Raw genomic sequence first — 19,547 nt, forward strand, 5'->3', positions numbered from 1 at the left:
GTACATGCGTTTTATATTGACGTCACAAATGTTGAACACCGTGGAAGTACAACATCATAAGCAAATAACAAATTTCACTCTCACCTTGAACAGATTGTGAAGCTGTTGCAATGACTCTTCCATTAATTGTTAACTTACCCAAAGGATAATACAGGGATTTTGAAATATAAATCACATTTGCATCAAGGCAACTTTGGAGGTAGAAATGTAAATATAAGTATTGAATCATTATTTTTTGAAAGATATAGTCTCATAACTGCAACGGTGTGTGCAAACAAATTTTCATAATGTGCTAACGCGCGTTACTCAATTTGTTTGTGCACACTGTTGCGGTTATGAGACTATATCTTTCAAAAAGTAATGATTCAATGCTTAATTATCTGGGATTTATGCCTGACTGTTCAGTTGTTTAATTAATAGAAATGTTGTTTTAATATTTGATGGGGATGAAGAATTCCAGCATTGTATCCATGCAGTAAATATTTTTAGAGCTTTGCTTGCTATATGGATATAAAAATAAAGAGAAAATAATTTTAAAAGTGTTGTATGAATTAGCTGTGCTTTGTTACATTTTTAAGGTGGAAGTTAGAGAAAAATAATAAAACCTTAACAAAAATAATTATGATCATAGTCATTTTCTTCAGATTAATTAATGGACGGTACATGTATATAAGTGCTTAATATAAAAAGTTGTTGAAAAAGAATCTGAAATGCTTAGATATAAACCACTCATACATAAAATAATTAAATAAAGTATATTGAATGTAATTTCTGTATTAATAAAAGAAAATTGTGCATTGTCTTACTTCAACAAAATCTAAGAAAAAACACAAACTGAATCCTGAAAGAACCAGGAAGGATAACTCTGGTTATCTTCTCAATCTTGGACAAAGCATGCATTGTAAATTATTTTTAGGTCTGCTTATTTTTTACTTCTCTGATTTGAAGCACTTTTCTAAGCAATATACTTATATATAATAGTAAATAATATTAATAGGGGAAAAAAACAACAGTCAAATATAAAAGCAAAAAAAAATCAAAATATAAGCAGCAGAAAATATTACTGTGATTTTTTTTTTAATTTACATTTAACTCATCTTTAAAATATATGTTTGAGATTTTTTTTTAAAGAATATTCATTCAAACCAATTCAGTACTATATATTATTTGATGGTTGTGAGAATAAACAATGAAACAAATACCCCTAGTAGAAAACATACACATAAACATTGAATACTGTTGTTCAAAGCCCCCCCCCTTTTTTTTTATGGTGATTCAGAAATAGTATAGCCCTTTGAAAATATATAAAACAAATTTTAAAAACATTTTCACTATCTTTTGCCTTATGAGAAAATTAGTTTTGGTTGTTTTCTTAGACTGGGATGGATTTATAAACATTGTTGTATATTTTTTTAGTATAGTCTTATATAAAGAATTCAAGAATCTATTTATGAATAATTTAAAAAAAAAAAATTTATTTGCATGAAAATATCCAGTCCTGTGGTAAAATGATTATAAATCAGTTAAGTAAAAATAAGTTAATAACAACTCTTCAGAATACAATAATAAAATGGAGAGAGAGAGAGCATTTATTAATAAAAGCATGAAAAATACATTAAGACCAAGCATGTTACTTTCATTGAACATGTAGTCGTATTTAAATAAAAATTTTTAAAAAGATTTGAAAAACAAAATATTTACCCTCTTTCGTATGTCAACTCCAAGACACAGTCATGGGTTTAAGTGCTGTTTGACACTGAATTCTATAGATATATATATAAAGGGACATTGTGTACTGAGCAATGTTCTGAAGTGGATGGGCGGTTCTTTAAATCGGTTGGCAAGGCATTTCACAGATCCAATATTTGATGATTGACAAATAAATATCGCCAGCCATGAAATGCTTGACTTCATGCAACTGGATGCTTTGTAAGAATGCAGAGATCAATATTTGTGATTAAGAATCATGTGACATTTAATGTATATGCTTAAATTTTTATGCAAGGTGGATTCATATAATCTCTCTCTCTCTCTCTCTCTCTCTCTCTCTCTCTCTCTCTAAAGATGACTTGTAATTATTAAAATAAATCTTGATAAGTATAAAATGTAGTCACAGTAGATAGTGAAAATATTTAAAGTTTTTTTCTGTTGAGGGAATTTCGATAACAATTATTCATCAATATACATGTACTAGTATGTGCATGTGTCAGGCCAACTAAAAATTTTGCTATATCAGAAGCTTAAGATTTTGAAATGGAGCTTTGATTACAAATATGTTGCAGCACTATGTTTGCTGTAGAAAGATTTTCAGAAAAGAAAAATCAAACATGAAAGTTAGATTAATTTACTTGATTGTAATACATGTAATATACTAAAAAAAAAAAAAAGCAAAAATGTGCATGTTTACAAATTATTCTTTAAGTTCAGGGTAAAAACATTGCTAAATTGAACTTATTAGGCAGTGAAAAATGTGAAATGAATGTTGAATGAGTTATAAAATAAAAGACTTCCAGATTCTTCATTTAAAAAAAAACACCAAAGAAAAAAAAATTGCCCTGGTTTGTCCATATTTATGTTCTAATCTGATAGTTTTACCATGAATCAGTTAATGCTGGTGAATTATAGACTCAGTCCAGAGACACCTCAAATCTTACTTTAAATTTGCATTCTGGGAAGTGAACTAGGTCATGAAAACTGCCTCCCTCCCATGTCCTATTGGCAAAGGTTAAGTTTTTAATTACCCGGTATTTTAATTCCCTGAGTTGCAGTTGGACTCAAAAATTGGATTGCTCAGCCCCCCCCCCCAAACCCCCACCCCCCATGGAAAACACAGCTTTTCAATAGAGGAATGAACTTATAATAATGTGAGAGTTTGCATTCACTTTGTTTTGTTGGTTGGATAGCATTTTCTTGAAGAATGTACATTTCCAAATCACAGACCAAAGAGTTCTCAATTTAAAAAAAAAAAAAGAAATTAAAAATTGAAGTTATTGATGATACCATAATGTTGTAACTTTACATGCAGTAAGAATGAAAAAGTTGATTTCTTGATATAAAACTAAGCTACGATAAAACACAGTTATACATGTAGTGAACACATTTATAATGAATTTACACTTAAAGCAAAGTGATTTTCTTTTCCCATGGTTTTGAAACATACCGGTATTGTAAACTAAATGAATATAACGAATTACATTTATATCAAATCAAAATTGTTCATAGCTGGCATTTAGCTATAAGCTTGTTTTACTGTAATGCACATCTTGAGGATCATGGCACTGCATATATATTATATTAGAACACTGATATGAGGACCCTTATCAAAGACTTTTGACATAAATCAGGGAGTGAAAGGGCAAGCTGAAATGAGGAAAATCAAGTACTATATTGGCCTCTATCATAGGGTAATAAAGGCGAGGTGCGAAGTGGACCTTATTTCATGGAGGAATATTTAGTCCAGAGATATGCGACTCTATATCATGGGCATGAAATCCCTTTTTATTAATTTTTGGCGATTTAAGAGATATTGCGTTATCATTGTTAGCGACCCTTTAATATTATAATCTGTATGAATTGAAAAACTTATTTGTATGTATAAATCTCCATTTGGACAAATTCGGGTCATATGATGAATATTTTTCTTGATAAAAATTGAGATACAATATACCTGTCTAAATTTATGAATGTATGTGATAAGATTTGATTGCAAGGGAAATTTATGCATAAAGGTTCAAGTGAAAATAATCTATACATACAATACCTCGACACCCAAAGGGACAAGGGGGACATTCTGATCTGTATGGAAAAAGTCGATAAAAATCAGATCTGGATATTTATTTTGTGAATACATTTCTTTATTGTGATTGTGGAGGAACTTTCTTAAATAAATTCAATTTCATGAACATCTTTGTGCATTTGAAGTTGAGTGAAAACTCTTAATATTTATAAAGATATGAGATATGGAATTCTACTGATGATCAAGTCTGTAGGTTGGATTTGGGAAGTCAATTTCAAAAGGAAGTTTTCTTTAGTTCACATGGAATTCTGTTGTTCTGAGGTGAATTTTAGACTGGAGGACTTGCAAAAGTAAATCATTGGTTAGAGAATGAAATTTGAATATTTTTTAATGTTTGGAAATTGAACTTGATTGGAATATAATTGTCAAATAAGGAAATAGCATATATTATTCCATTATCAATTTGATGGATATATCAGGCCTATCCTTAATAATGAAATGTTGCAGAATTGTCTTGGAAGGACAAACATAACAAAAAAATGACAGATTGTTCTTGTTGCCATGGGATTATACGTGCCTGATTAAACTGTGGATATAACCCATCAATTATCTTACATTTTTACTAAAATTTGTACAATTCGTTCAACTGTATAAGGAAAAAATTTCGTCAATACAAAATGCCCCGTGGAATAATCAAACCGTATTAAACGTGAAATATATTAATTAATTGGAGAGATTCTGACAAATATCCTCAGGATAAAGTAATCAACCCCTGGGATTCTGATGTCTGATATCATCACAAGTCTTTGACATTACCTAATGGTCTTCAGCTTCTCTTTGAAAAGCTCTGTCTTTCCAGTTTTGTGCTACAAATTCGTTAATGAGCAAAGGCTGTAATTATATTGATTCGTTATTCTTAATTGCCGTCCAAATTCAGCTGATCTCTTAATAAGAACACATTCCCTAAATTAGATGTGGTTGTTTTGAGCATGGTTATTCTTCTGCCCAAGCTCTCAGTTAAATCATCTGGAATCACATTGCTTAATTACGAGTTTGTAGTTTGAGTTGCTTAATCCATTCAGTTAGATGGAGCTTTTGCCAGAAAGCACTTTGCTTGTGTTTTTTTTTCTTAATTGTGGGATGCTTGAGTTGGAACTCGGCAGCAGGAAAGAAATATTTAGAGACATTTATTTGTAAATGTGGAAATAGATCAAGGCATAGTTTGTCCATTGCTTATTTTTTCGATCAAAGGATGTGACTTAATAGAGGACAGATAACTGCTCATTCTCTTATGTAGCATGAATGTGAAATATGGTTAGACTTTGAATTCACAAAAATCCCTTCGAAATGAGTACAAAAATATCCAAACCAACAAGTCAAACCACTGGTGCCTTAAATGCGGAAGTTGGTAAAGCACGCAAAAAATCTCCAAGGACATCTCAAGGTCAAAAAGAAAAGCAAGATGATGGGTCAAATGACCGTGAGAGTGGTCAAACCGGACCTAGAAAGGCAGCAAAATTGCCTTCAATGGAGAGAAAATCCTCAACCACACGAGCACTGATGAAACTTCGCAGTTCAGTTCATACACTTCAGATGCTTACACGATTAAGTGAGTATTTGGTTCTGTGTGTTGAGCTCTTCGTCGAGTGTTTTGTGATTTTTGTCAAAAAAAAGGAACTTTTGCAACATGCAGGTACTGGTAATAATAACATAGGGACTGGTTTATAGGAAGTCTTTAAATCTAAGATTGGGTTATAAATTTGAGTCAACCATTGAATCTTTATAAAGATGCAAGGCTGGGTTGAACAGGTATCTACTAAAAGTATGGTACATGTATAATTGCATTTTTAGTGAATTATTGATATTTCTTAAGTATATACGGTAATTTAAAATGAATTGATAACTGTACTTACATAAATAAATTAGAATATCAATTAAAAAAGAACAATATTTTCTCATTTGTTTAGAATAAAAGCAAAAAAATATAAGGAGGAAGGGCAGCTTAACCCCCCCCCCCCCCCACCACCACCACCACCACCACCTACTATACACACACCTTTCTTTCTAGGTATTTCTCAAAAATGAAATAATCATGAAATAATGAAGTAAGAGTAAATTTTTTTAATCCCAACATATGTAATATTGTAGACAGAAAGACTATATTAAAGCCAAAAATGATGAAAAAAATACATACCATGTCAATGCATTGTGGTTAGTTCAATCCCTCCACTTGAATTAAATACCTACAATATTAATGTCTTTATATACACTGATAGATATATATAATGTTTTATCTGATTGGGTATCCAGGCTGTATGCTAAGGGGGTTTTAATTAATCTGATCTTTAAGGGAGATAACTCTGTATTGTCTTTAAATGACTTGGTGATGATAACAATCAGTTTAGCTTGGAGACGAATGAAAGAATCAATTTTTGACAAAACAGTTTAACGTAGTAAATTTTTTTTTTTGCTTAATTTTTTTCTTCATTTTCTGGACATTTTAGTGAAACTAGTTAAATAGCCATTAATAGTGTTGATGATTAACATTTAGACACGATGTCAGCAATGCATTCTGCTCTGAGAGGTGAGTTTAGTGGTGCCTTTGGTCAGGGGGTGATGTTGATTGAAAAATGGGAGGGACTTAAGTTGTAAATAAATCATTACCAGATAAAATCTTTTATCAATTTCAGCTTAAAAAAGGGAGATAATCATCTTATTATTTCCTATGTTTAGCCTTAGAGACAAAGAAATGAAGAAATTTAGTCGTGGGCAAAATGAGAGATTCAATGCAATAGCAGTTTTAAGTGTTTTGAAAAGTATATTTTTTGAAATTGTGGAAAGTTGCTGTTATAGAGTGGGATTTGTTGATAATTCTGAATCATGTCTGCTCTGAAAGGTAAGATGTTGAATGATTACCAACATGAAAAGGGGGGGGGGGGTTGTCATTGGGCAATAAGATTTAAATGACTTATTGAATGGTTTCTTGAACTTTCTGCAGTGTTATAATTCTAAAGTATGTATGTAGATTTACCTTAAAAAAAGGTTTGGATAGTCAACTTGAAGAGACGGAGAGAAATTAGGGGTGTTAAGGAAGCATTTTGTAAATTTTGAAGTTGGTTTTTTATTGACATTACTGATATAGTTATTAGTAATATCATGCATCTAACTGAATTGTTTTACATGCATTCTCAAGAATGCATATACACACAAAGCTATTGATTTTAGGCACATTTTTCACGATCAGTTTAGAGAATTCTCAATAATTTCTACTAACCAGAAAGGAGAAAATTGATGGCCATAATGGGAATCAAACCCAGAACCTTTGCATTACTATAGTAAGATGTACTAACCATCCAGCTACCCTGGCAGATACTCATGATCCATACAGCCCAAAGCACTACATACCGTGAATTCACATTTTCATGGGGTCAGATTTTCTTGGTTTGAGGAAAAAAGATATTGGTTTGTGGGAATCAGATTTCATGGCTGAAGAAATGTCTAGTTGTCTTGATTACAATTTTATCTATTTGTGGAGGACATGACTTCCTGGATCTCTTTTAACCCAAAAGCAATGAAAATTAAACCCCCACAAAAATTTGTGATTTCACAGTACAGTTGAACTTCGGTATCTCAAACACCGATATCTCGAATATCATGGATACATGTATGTCAAAGTGATTTGGAAGTCCCAACTGCTTATTCTTTAAGTATTTTACCCTGGATATCTTGAATCCTCGGATATCTCGAAATATTTTCTCTGTCCCATCGGGTTCGAGATAACGAGGTTTGACTGTATATTAATTGCAAAAACCTGTCCATTTTGGTTAGATATTGATCACCAATGGTATTTGCATGCAAAATTTATCCAGTGCACTTTTGTACAGGATTAACCCTCAGAATTTACAGTTAATGCACTTTTAGAAAGTAAATTAATTCTTGTTTAGTGATTTAAGATATACATGTATTCAGATAAAAAAAGGGATTATTCAGATTAACAAGAATAATTTGTAAGAATGTCAAGTAGTCGAGAAATAGATTGCAGACAGATTAACAAAGATTAAGATATATATCAAACACCGAAATTTGCCAGTGTTGTAGAAATTATATAAGGGTATTGAAAACAATTTTACATAATTATCGTTTCAGAGTAATTAAACTGTCACCTTACCTCAAAGTATGGTTCAAAATTTGATGTCCAATGACTCCCAGTTAAAAAAGTGACAGATTTCAAATTCTGGTGTTTGAATAAATCAATTGACTTTCACTTTGAGCCCCATATTCACGGGTGATTAACTTCATTATTTATGTTTAATTAGGCTGATTAAAAGGGGGAGTTCAATTTCACACAAGGTCTTGAAAGTTTTAACAATTTTTATTTCATTTTTGAATTAGCAAATCAGGAATACATCTAAGACTACTGCTTTTCGTAAATTGCCTTTTGTAATTGACACTCCTTAAAAAACAACATGAACATGGAACCAGTATGGTGTTATTAAACTGTTTTTAGTGGGGACATTTATAAAGTGCTTTTAATCACTTTATGATTCAACTTTTTCCCTGTACAAATGGACCTGAAGTACAAATTAACTTTATGAGTGTTTAATTGTGATTTTTCACACCATTTGTCCACTGAACGTTCCCCATTGTTGCCCGGAGCTGCTTTTCAAACAATCGTCAGTATTGACCAAATACCGAACTCTTTGATGTGTGGCACTAAATTTCAAAACTTTTTGAAAAGTTCTGAGGTAGAGGAAATGTGTTTGTTTCGAATTCTGAGACGTATATTTGTTGTCAGAAAGTAAAAGGGTTCAAGGTAGGATTTTTGTTTTGGATCTTGTTGTTATGGAATTGGTCTGGCTCTAATTAAAAAAAAAATGCTTGATAAATTTTAAAATTTAATTGAATTTCATTCCTTCTTTTTAATAGAAGATTCAGAAAAATATGCTAGCAATGAGTTGATTTAGCACTCTTAATACATTCAATTTTGAAGATGAATATACTTTTTAATCCAAAGAAATATTCCAAAAGTTGTAATGTTAAGGAGATTGCAGTGATATATAGATGTGTCTTATTTAATGCTTTTTAAGAGCCCTCAATCTATACACTACACACAAAAGAATTCTGATTTTGTGGTATTTTTATGCAAATTATCTGCTCTTTTATCTAGAATAAAATAAATTGAAATGTACAGTGTATTACTTAATTTGTAATAAACTCCAGCATTCATAACATTTTAACAGGTAAAGACGAATAGATTGAACATTTCATTTGCATGTATTTTGCGCACTTAAACAACCGTGATTTCTGTTCATCAGTTTTTCATTGTCTTAAAATTAGGGATGTCAATTTTGTCAATAATTCATATTCGAATATTCAATGAAAGTATTCGAATATATTCAAATATTCGATAAAATAAATAAAATCTGTTTTATTTTAAATATGCATCATCCTACTCTCGTAGGTATACTTATATAGGAAGTAAAATTGTATGAAGACTTTTTTAGGTGTAAAATAAGAAATTCCATTTGATATTTGTCAATGTTTGAAATAAATAATAGATTTAAATGTAGAAAAGTATAATTTTAACAAATGAAATGTGTATTTATAGTAGCCCCACCTGAGGAACCAGTCGTCTCACAAAAGGCAATTAAGATAGCCGTAACGGTATACTGTTCAGATTTCAATACGTGTAATAAATTACAATTATCTGCCTGATAAGAGATATGATTATAATCTTTGATACAATGTAAACAAATATTTCCATAGACAATTCTCCTAGGTAATTAACTGTTTTCCCGATAATGAATATAAATTATGCACAACCCGAGATAATCAAGTAATTTACACATTTATTCTGAAATTAAGCCCTTGACAATATTAATTACAGATTAATTCTATCGGACATTCATTCAATGATCAATTAATTTTATTTTGATAAGTATACTCTTCGCGCCTTTTAGATATTCTTAGATTTCATTTGTTGTCCTCGATTCTAGATCCGATCGTATCTTTAACTAATAAAAGCTATGAAAGCACGTTTTGTATTATATATAAAGCATTATTGTACAATTCTTTACAACACCTTACTCAAAACAAAATACATGCAATTTAGAAGATTTATAAGATAAGAAAGTAGTGAAAGAAATCAGGCGATCGAAATTGATCGCTAGTAAATTAAACAGGGATAATTCCAGCACTGTTCTAATCAAAATTTATTAATCACAGTACTTCTTTTTATGAAATCTGAAAAACACCGAATATTCGAATCTTAAATTCATATTCGAATATCAACTCATCGAATGAATATTCGAATGTTCGAATATTCGTTGCCATCCCTACTTAAAATATTTTTCCTGGGTGTAAATGCAAAGTACCCTTTGTTGAAAACGTAAGAGTTAAGTTCAATATTTTCACCTTTACACACTGATACATGTACATGTATTTTCTAAACGTCCAAAAAAATGTTTCCTTTAGTGTATAGAGGGTCCTTAAAAGGCTTTTAAAATTTTTAAGATATTCTATAAATATTGAAATCCAAAAATTGCATTATGCTGTAAATTTATCATGATATCGAACCTACTAAGAAACGTCCATGTTGGAAACTAAAATCCAAAATTTGCGTTATGCTGTAAATTTATAGAAGACTGTAGACATAAGAAATGTCCAGTTTTGGAAAACTGGTAAGAAAGTTAAGCACTCAGCCAAAAACTAGTGACGGAAACGATGGAAATACCTCCAACGAAACAGTCAAAAAACTATTTGGAGGGAAATTGGCAGGGGCCATGCAGACAAAACTGGCAGCAGGTCAAATTATAGGTAGGTACACTTGGGAGAAGGAGCAATATATAATTGTTGTTGACTGTCCACAGAAATATATCGGGTTGATCAATCTCATAGATGGCAAGACTTTGCCTCACCATCAATGAGCTTGATTAACCTGATATATTTCTGAGACAGTCGGTAATATGATTAATTTTTTTCAGTTATCATAGTGTGAGAGGCAAAAACACAAGACAATCCTGAATTATGTCAAAAGGAGGGGAGAGTGCACAAAAGTTGACAAACACGAAAAAAAAAAAATAAGTGCCAAAACTTGGGAGGGGTAGGATCTTTCTCAAGTACCTGTCAAACAGATGCTTTTTGAGAAATCTCCCTTTTCGATGTTGAATTGAGATGCCTTTGAGTTGTCTCCCTTTCAAACATTCTTGTAAATTGAATTATCTCCCTTACAGATATTGAGATCCTTGTAAGTTATCTCCCTTTTAAACTTTGAGATTCGTGTAAGTTATCCCCCTTTCAGACTTTGAGATGCTTGTGAGTTAGCTCAGTTTCATGCAAAAGTTGAGTCTTTAAGTTATCTTCAATACTGCTATTGCAGTAATGCAGACTGAAATAAGAAATGTTTACAGAGACACCCTGTATTCAAAATATGGCAGAAAATCTGCTTAATTTGTTAGAGTATCTTGGGGAAGAGTAAATATATAGTGTTACAGGAGACAGGTAAATACACACATAATTATGTGCAAACAAAGTGATTGGCATCATCTGAACTTTAAAGACAGGATAATCTATGTATGCATAGGGCCCAAGAGAGGAAAATTCTTAAATTTAAAAAGTGACATTTTGTGCATACATTAAGTTGTGACTTTTATAATTTATTATTTATATGCAGATGACAAAAGATAAAAAATTATTGTTCTCAGTGGATTTTTTTTTTTTAATTAACAAAAATTGATCTTAGTAATGATTATTTTATTGATTTCCCCTCCCCCCTTTTCAAATTAAATTGTCATCTGTTTGTAACAAAATCACCCTATGGGAACCTCTTTCTAATAGATTTCACAAATGTAAGGATATAAGAGAAAGGAAATGATATATTGAAACACCAGTTCCCCTCAATTTATTTGGTAAACAAAGATTTTCAAATCTTTTGGTCAGTCATCCATTGTTTGCCTTTGTCTCCATGTGTGCTTAATAATGTATGAGGTTTATTAAGATATTGTGGGAAACTGACGCTTCAATCATGGAATTTGACAATTTTGCGGGCTGATTGTTTGGGAAATTGTATGTATACATATGGAGGAATTTTCCTGGATGAAAGGGGTTTGAATTGGATTTAGAGAATGAGTTGAAGCCTTTTGATTTCAAGAGAGATTCAAGAAATTTTTCGAAGTTTTGTATCAGTGGAGATTTGTGTACCTGAAAAGGACATCTGTATTTCTTGGTAGTGAAGCATTAATGAAAATCAAGATTTTGACCTTTTTTTCTAAAAATAGTGATTTTGAAAATTTTTCTGTGATTTTGAAAATTTTCAAAGATACATGTTTTGAATGACCAGTTCATATCTTTGATTGGATAACTGTGATATAAGCTACCCTGAGGAGCTTTTTGGAAGATTTTAAGTGCTAAGGAAAAAAATAAACAGATTGCTTTCAAAGGAAACACTAAATCCATCAAGGAGACCCTACTCTAGGAATTAAGAATCTTTTATTGGATTAGAATAAACATTTTTACTTCAACCCCCTCCTTCAGAAGATAATATATCTTTTAAAAGTGACAAAACATTTTCGCAAAGAAAAAACCCAGGTGTGAAAATGACAAATTGCTGTCTCAAAGAGAAGGAAGATTAAATGGGATACATGAAATATGCACAATTCATTTTCTCTTTTATTTGAGGAATTTTTATCAATACCGAGACAAAATTACATACATTTGGTATGGTTTCCCAGCATTTCCAGTGAAGTTGGTGTTTCCATCTTAGTCAGACCAACCCAAGGTTACGAGAACTGTGTTTACCCAAACCCAGCATTATCATTTTTTACCCTAACAACTAGCATAACTAGTTCTCATCTTCGTCTCCTGGGAATTCAGTCGTAAAAAATATTAACCGAATCTTTCTCTCTGATTTTGTCAATACATGTATTTGAAGGTTTCTAGACCGAGAGCATTAAATGTTTCATAGTCTTTGAGACTTCTGGTCATTTTGTTAATATAAGAAACTAAAGATGTACACCTGGTGTAAAAACAGAAAGTAACTGTATTTAGAGTGTTTGATTTGCTGGAAATTAAGTTGTTTTGCATATTGACACAGTTCGTATGAAGATATTTTATTCAGATATGTGGGAGAATTGGTTAAATGAATCTGGTAATGAGTGAACGACTTGCAAATGAAAAAGGATACCAGCTCATATCTTACTGATTCATCGAAGGAAAGTCATTAATACTCGGTGTTAATTGCCTATATTAAGTGCATTTCTAGTTTTTCATGTAATTCTGGAATAAGGAACAACCAATCATATGCTCATGAAAAAAGGGTGAAAAATTGTTGATCGATAAATTTGATGACCAAAACCTTCAACAGTTGCATTTATTGCAGGCAGTGCTCTACAGCAAAAAACAAAAATAAACATACAATATTTATGATTTTTCTGTGCATGGATGGTAATTAAGAAATAAAAAGGAAAATTATATTGACCAAAAAAAACAATGAGTTCGGAGCGTAGTAACAGACGCATGTCAATGCAAGTGGTGTCTCACACCACTCCAGTTCAGAAGGAACGGCCCAAGCACAACTCGGCGCCACCTAGTGCTATGAGACGAGTAAACACGTCCACCGCATTAGGAGGGGACCGTAAAAGCTCGCTATCTAGTTCTGCGGCTAGCAGTGCTAATGAGCACCGCAGGAGAAGTGCAAGTATGTCTATTGATGTTGTAATGAAAAAGAAAATGATTGATCACTATTCAAGTTTTTAAATGAATTTTTGGAGTTTTTTAAGACTATATGACAAATTTTCCTTAGTTTTATTTCATATGAAATGTTGAGTGGATTAATATATTACATTCATTGCAATGATATAAATTAAAAGACTAAAAAAAATTAAGACTTATTTAAAATGGTATTAAGTATCAGTAATGATAATTAAAATTAGTAATCTAAGAGTTGTTTAGTAACTGTTTATTAAGTCCATGTATTTCCAAACAGGCTCTTTCTTTAGGTTGGGCTGGGGGGGGGGGGGGGGGCATTGCATACTGAATGCTGGTCCCCCACAAGCTTCTTTCTGTTCAGTAAGGCTTACAATTTCAATTTTTTAAAAGAAATTTTTATATTAATTTTTAAAATTTGAACTTCTTGGCTTGCAAGCTATTCAAAAGTTTCCTACGTACAATGGTGAGGGAAAGATATTTGAAATTTTATTTTGTTTTATTACTCTCTCTCTCTCTCTCTCAGACACACACACACACATCCATTTTCATTTTCAATTTGTATAAATGGTTTCACCTTTCTTAATCAGAAGCAGAAATAATTTACAAATACAGTGTACATTTCACCACCAAAGAAAAGAAATCAATTTGACCAAAAAGTGGTTGTTAAATATTGCCAATAACTCAGCAGGCATTTTTAAAAGTATATGACTTGTGTGTATATGAACAAGTATAAGACTAAGAATAGAAATTAGTGTTGTACACTTTTCTTTTTATTTTTTTCTTTAAACTGCCCTCAAGAGTATTGTAAAAGTGTTTTGAGGTCATATTTGAATTTCGATAAGCTGGTCCCGTTTATAATGTTTGCAATTTTATACATGGATTTACTTTGTTCTTCTTGTTTAACACAGGTTACCACATTGTGAAAGTATTATGAGCATTTTAAATATCACATTACTAAGATACGACAAAATTGGGTGGACAGATCTCTCAAGATTATGATAATTTGTGTGCCACAAAAAGCGTTTGTGAAGATTTAAATTAAACATAAAAAAATTTTGAACATTTTCTATTCTGTTTGTTCATATGCTGTGAGGTGATAATTTTCTTTCGCAATATTCAATTTCTTTTTTCAATAAGTTAAATGTCGGGATGAAATTTGTCGAAATCAGTCGGTTCGATTAATTTTGATTTTTCCTTAAATCCAAGTTAAGTGATTATAATTATACATGTGTTGTATGTGGTGCTCCAAAGCTATAAATCTTTTTTTTTTTTTTTTCGTTCCCCCTAACAATTGTAGAACAGAGTGAAAATTCTAACCAGTTTAATTTCCTCCTGAGGGCTTTAAATTGTGATTTACATGCATTGTAGAAACTAATATCGTTTTTTACATTTTTTACGACTTGGAATATTAACTTGAGATATTGATTTGTAAGGAAATTCAGTATTTGATTTGTTTTCCATCACCATGGTGATCAAAACAGGGAGTATTCATTAAAGTGTGAAACATGGAAGTTATCAAGTGTAATTAACTTCATGAAAAAAAAGTCTTCTTGTGATCAAAATATTTAATTGTTTGGGTGAGATGTGATATTAATTTGAACATAAACCGTTCTTTTGTGTCATTGAAGGGATGGCTAAATAACATTGTGTTTTCGGAAATCGGGATATATATAATTACACGTTTATACTCCCAGAGATCAGGTTTTTTTGTTGACAACTGAATGGAATTTGCAGGAGAATGCAAATGACAATTTGTATATGACAATTTCAGTTTATCACTGATAAATTATTAACACACTGAATGCAGACAAGGAATTATGTGTATGATAACTAGTGCATGTTTTTGCTGCAGGAGAGAATTCCATTGTGAAATTGTTTTACTGATGAATTATTAACAATTCAATTGCATTCAAGGATTTTTATAATTAGGTTGTTTTTTGAGGACCTAGTGCTTGGAAGAATATAATCATAAGTTTGGCTCAGTTTGATTTCTCCTTTTTATTCTGAAAGAAAAATCCATTTAAAGCATAAATACAGATTTTTATGGCCATTCAATGCCCTGTAAACTTCTCTAGGAAGACAGTTAAAAGAAGATTTAAGTGTGAAATAGATTAAAGTATACATCATTCTGTTTGGTGAAGAGTGCATTAGGCGATATCGTCTTCTACGTTTTTTAATAAAATTGTCGTTTTATGAGTGAGATTTTCACACCCGGGAAATCAGGTGAAAAGATGTCTGAATAATGTGGAAATTTTTCCACTGCATGGTGAAGATTCTGTTTGTTTAATATTTCCAAGGAAACTTAATTTGTCTTCTGTGTTGTTCATGATAGCCTGAAAAACAAACTTGAATTTTCAAGTGGATTGAATCATATGAGTGAAAAATATTCTGTGGATTCATAGATTCTGAATTAAATTTTATACTAAAACTGAAGAAAAAACTGAAAATTAAATTTTAGATTTTTGAGTTAAAAAAAAGATTGAAAATAATTTAAACAGTCATGGTGAAAGAGGACCATTCAGGAGGTAGATTGGAACGGCGCATGAGTCGGGATCAGGGTACACACAAAGCGGAACATGGTGTGCACAGGGCAGAGCATGGTGCACACAAAGTGGAGCACAGTGCTCACAAACCTGAGCATGGTGCTCACAAACAGGGCCATGCTCATGGCAGACGAATGTCTGTCATCGGAAAAGATAGTCACGGGCGTAAGTGATAAAAAAGTCATGAGTGTAAGTGATAAAAAAGATAGTCATGGGCAAGAGTGATAAAAAAGACAGTCATGGGTGTAAGTAATAAAAAAGGTAGTCATGGGCGTAATTAATTAAGAGATAAAAAAGATAGCCATGGGCGTAAGTAATTAAGAAAATAGTCAGGGGCTTAATTTTAAATGATTAAGAAAAATAGTCATGGGCATAATTGATTAAAAAAAGATAGTCATGGGCGTAAGTGATAAAAAAGATAGTCATGGGCATAAGTGATCAAAAAGTCTTGGACATAGTTGATAAAAAAGATACATGTAGTCATGGGCGTACTGTAAGTGCTAAATGTGAAGTTTCCATTTTACAAAGGTAGTGTTGTCAGTGTTTTTTTTTGGGAGGTTAGTGCACAAAAATATTTTCTTGTGGGCATGCAGATAAATTTTGTAACCATTTCTCAATTAAAATAATAAAGTAGAATGGATGTTGATATTTGATGTGTTTTAAATTTATACATGCAAGGCATTATGAGAGGATAAATGCTGTTGTGTTTTAATATTATATTCTTTTTTAAGTATAGTTGATTTAAAATCAATTGGCTGTCAGGTTTGAAATACAATTTGAACCATACATTATTCCTTGAGTTTATTAAAAATTGTTTCAAAAATATTGTTTAAAAATATTGATTTAAAACATAGAACTTTTTTTTTAGAACTTCAAAATGTGAAGACAGCACGAAATTTTGTTAAACAAACAAAAAGGGGAAAAAAATTTGATTGAAATTAGCTAGATTTAAAGTGAAGTTGCATATTCTGCATGTTGTCATGTAAAATCAATATTGTTTGTCTGAATAATTGCATGATAACAAAACTATCACCTTAATGGTTAAATGTAATATAGTTATGTATATCACTATAATATATATTTTTTTCATAATTAGAAGTAACAAATGATACAAAATGATTCAGATGTGAGGATGATCTAATGTATTTATCATACTAACACATGATGTTATTGTATATGTTCTGAATTTTCCGAATGAAATGTTTGTTATTTTCTGTGATAATTAATACCTCTTATCAATTTAATGTTGTATATTCTGACTGTTCCCCAAAAAGGGCTAATAAATTTTCAAGTATTTTTGTAATAAATTCATTCATTTGGCAATTTTTTAGATAAGCTGAAAGGGCGGGGTAAAAACCAGGCAGGAACTCCGGAGAAAGCTGGTACCCCATCTCAGGAAGGTATTGATGAGAACCAGTCACCGACCCGGAATGTCATCTGGAACGAGGAGATCGAAAAACTCCAGATCAAGGAGGACTACCTCAAAACTGTATGGATTATTCTTAAAGTTTTGTTTTATTATGACTTCTTTTTATTAAAAAGTAATTTTTATCATAATCTTATACATGTATTAAAAGAAAATTTTACCAAAATCTGTACACTTTGAGACCTAGTGAAGAAGAAATCTCATATTCTTCAGATATTTTAAAAGTATTTTTATTTCATTAGTAAATCAATTACATGTATTATGGTTAGAAATGCTTTTCAGTGGAAATCTGATGCTTAAAATACCCTGAAAACTACCTGATTTATATGTTCTCAGAAAAAGATTCTAATTAAATGTTACATGATTAAAAATATATATTTTAAATCTTGTTTCAGCTCCATGAGGGCCCTGTCCCTACTGCCCCTAAAACTCCTAAATCCACCCGGGTCACAGTGAGAAAAATGAAGCCAGCTTCTGAATGGGACAAGCCCAAACCAAAAATGTTAGTACATCTGTGATGCAAGTACATCTGTGATGCAAGAAAGATAACTCTATATGAATATGAATTTCCAAGCTAAAACAGCTGTTAAACTGTGAATGAATAATCCGTAATATTATAAACTGATATTTGTATATTTTTTAATTTACAATTTTACAATTGAACTTGACTTTATTTTAAAAAGCTTTAAGAAGGGAATTTTTTTTTTTTGGAATATACAAGTGTTCAATGAGTTGAGAAAATAATATTTTGAGTTACCTCCCTTGACAGAGTAACTGTGGCCAGACCTGCTCCTGTGGATGCCCCAATAAAGGAACCAGATTACTCAGGTAAAACTTTTCCCTCTCTCTTTCTCTCTCTCTCTGGATCAATCTACTCGGGCATGGCCTCCCGCTCTCATAATTTAATTATGTTCAAATTTCATGTATATGTCCCATTTATTTTGTTAAAGAGTTTTCATAAAAATATTTACTAGTGGATCGAGCTTTCTGTAAAACTCTGGAGTAAATATCAACTGATATGACCAATGTTTAATGGCATATGTGAGAAATAAACTACTATGTTTTTCAACCTTTTATGAATGAATGTTTCTCACCATGAACATGCATTAATTTAATTATTATAATGATGTGTGTTTTTTGTAGAATATATCCTCAGTCATGAAAATTAAGAGTTGCAAACAGATTTGAAAAATGTGATTAAATGAGAAAATGTGATTAAAAATTGTCATGAATAATATTTGGTTTTCAGCAATTATTGCAAATTAAACACATTTCCTGAAAAAAACAAGACTTTCAAATAAATTCTATGTTCTTACTTTCAATTTAGGTTTTGCTGGTCCCCGCTATGATGAGGATGGAGCACCAATTCCTCACAGCCTACTGGGGTCCTATGAGGAGTTCAGGAAAGAGGCCATCAAAAGGGGGGACCTACTGGTAATTCCCAAATAAAATATACAGTTTGTTCAGCATTGGATTAAGTCTTCAATGTCCTTATATAACAAGATGTTTAACTCCACTTGCTTTAGTGTTAGAACAGTTGAGTGAGTTGTCAAGATAAATCATTCTCTTAAGACTAACTGAACTTAGACCTGATATAGTAAAATATGCTCTGACAATGACACTTTTAGGTATTGACAGTCTGAATATATTTAAGAGGAGTTATTCCTCTTTGCAGAGCATTCCAGAATGTAAAAGTCTTTACCTGTCCTGTGCCTTTTCTTTTTTTTTTTTTAATATTTTGTCTTTCCTTGATCAGGACCTACCAGTTTCACGAGAGGGTGATGTACAGCCAGACAAACCGACCTTGAAGTACGAGAAAAAGAGACGACACAGACCTGAACCCCTCCAACCCAATGAGAATAATGCCCTGATTAACTGGCAGATGAAAATGATGGAGAGAAAGAGACAGCAGGGATATATATCAAGTAAGTAGAGGGGGGCACATGTTTACCATGTTTACTGACTGACTGGAAACTCTAGATCTTTAAGCACATGGAGGTGAAATATTAAGTACAGTGTATGCTGTATTACTACTGGGCTGAGTTCAAGAATGTAGCAGCAAGCCTAGCTGCAAGCCTAAATTTCTAGGTCTATTGAATGCACTGTATGATTTAATGTTTGTTATCCTCATGTAGGA

General features: G+C 31.6%; 1 protein-coding gene across 4 annotated transcripts in view; it reads left to right on the top strand.

Moving 5' to 3' along the window:
• Window positions 1–19,547, top strand: part of LOC133198983 (MYCBP-associated protein-like) — a 56,584-nt gene that overhangs the window by 1,709 nt on the left and 35,328 nt on the right. For 2 of the 4 annotated variants that reach the window (XM_061334877.1, XM_061334879.1), the window contains exons 1-6: window positions 5,084–5,345; window positions 17,316–17,473; window positions 17,806–17,912; window positions 18,180–18,238; window positions 18,738–18,844; window positions 19,167–19,335. In XM_061334877.1, the coding sequence (XP_061190861.1) occupies window positions 5,084–5,345; window positions 17,316–17,473; window positions 17,806–17,912; window positions 18,180–18,238; window positions 18,738–18,844; window positions 19,167–19,335 (862 nt within the window). Of the gene's footprint in view, window positions 1–5,083; window positions 5,346–15,941; window positions 16,150–17,315; window positions 17,474–17,805; window positions 17,913–18,179; window positions 18,239–18,737; window positions 18,845–19,166; window positions 19,336–19,547 lie in introns of those variants that run through there. The other 2 variants (XM_061334878.1, XM_061334880.1) reach the window with 2 other exon arrangements.

The sequence above is a fragment of the Saccostrea echinata genome, unplaced genomic scaffold (genome assembly GCF_033153115.1).
Source record: "Saccostrea echinata isolate AGI-Se365-2 ecotype Australia unplaced genomic scaffold, CSIRO_AGI_Sech_v1 ptg000033l, whole genome shotgun sequence".
Classification (NCBI taxonomy): Eukaryota; Metazoa; Mollusca; class Bivalvia; order Ostreida; family Ostreidae; genus Saccostrea; species Saccostrea echinata.